The following is a 1,233-nucleotide window of genomic DNA, read 5'->3' on the forward strand; positions in this document are numbered from 1 at the left end:
GTCTTCACTGTTTACCTCAAAGGTTTGTTGACGTGACGCTAAGACGCCGGAGTGCGTCTGCGCTTGGAAGACTATTGTGGGTTTAATTAAAGTTCATGTGTTTTGTCTTACTGTGGACAGTGTAAACATAGAGACACAGGTTCCCTTGTAGTGCAAAGCTTTTGTTAGGTGCCTTAATGTAAACTATAACTGTTAGTGGTATGGAGGTATGCATTGTTGTGTGTGCACTGTCTAAGTCATGATTGTTCTTGTGTTCTAGTTGTACAAGAACATGTGGGCCGCCGTGATGCAGGGCGATAAAGTTCTGGAACGTCCATCCTGGTGGAAAGAGTTCTGCTCGGACAAACCTGAAGTGGGCTCCCTCCGGGCCAAGCTGTAGGCCTGTCACTAGTGGACGGTTACCATGGCTACCACAGGAACCACTTTGAGATTGATCTGCCACCATTTGGTATCTGGCTGGGCACTCTTGGCCTCAGCCATTGATAGATGGATCACCGCTACTGGTGCCTTTGCTTTGGATGACCACTGCAATTTTTAAACAGATTATCTGTCTCTCTGTCCTCTGTGCCTCTCTGTTTTGCTTTATCTCCAAAAATTAATTAGTTAATGAATTAATTAATTATCGTGTTAAAATGTTCTTTCCATCGTCTCAAACTCATTTTACTTTCTCCAGTCCTCTCGTACAGTGTTCTTTCTGTGTGACCGTTTCTGTGGCTGGCTGTTAGCAGAGTACAGATCACATGTGACAAAAGGGATCATTTAGGCCACAGGTCATGTCTAACTTATCTTGCTGCACTTTAAGCTGGTAGGAGGCCCACTATAAAGCATCAGATCTTCTCTCTGGTTTTAGCACTTTGCTGTGACGACGGTCCAAATATATAAAAAGTGTTTTACAGGCTGTTAGACTTGTTGATGTAGTAAACGGCCTCAGCTTATGTTGCTGTGCCAACAGTAAAATAATTGCTGAAGTTATTTTTAAGGATATTATGTAGTATTAGTTTTCAGTACACTAATGATATATTGTGAAAATTTCAATTGTAAAAATAATATAAATTGTAATAAATCATGTATATTTTGTATAAATAATTGATCAGTGATATGCTTTTGCTAATATGTCTGCATACATGATGTATAATCCGTACAAATAAAAGAGAAAGCCAAATGAAGCTGTGCATTTGGTGCCATGCTTGGTGACTTAAGCTCTCTGAAATGCATGATCGAATCATGTCTGAA

The 1,233-nt window shown here is 40.3% G+C and overlaps 1 protein-coding gene across 2 annotated transcripts in view; it reads left to right on the plus strand.

Annotated features, from left to right (window-relative positions):
* The window catches only part of acox3 (acyl-CoA oxidase 3, pristanoyl), a 22,676-nt gene extending 22,260 nt beyond the window's left edge, over positions 1-416 (plus strand). For both annotated transcript variants that reach the window (XM_048236594.1, XM_048236595.1), the window contains one exon: positions 260-416. In XM_048236594.1, coding sequence (XP_048092551.1) covers positions 260-379 — 120 coding nt within the window. In that variant the 3' untranslated portion in view covers positions 380-416. The remainder of the gene's footprint in view (positions 1-259) is intronic.
* Positions 417-1,233: the final 817 nt, after the last annotated feature.

The sequence above is a fragment of the Alosa alosa genome, chromosome 24, assembly GCF_017589495.1.
Source record: "Alosa alosa isolate M-15738 ecotype Scorff River chromosome 24, AALO_Geno_1.1, whole genome shotgun sequence".
NCBI lineage: Eukaryota > Metazoa > Chordata > Actinopteri > Clupeiformes > Clupeidae > Alosa > Alosa alosa.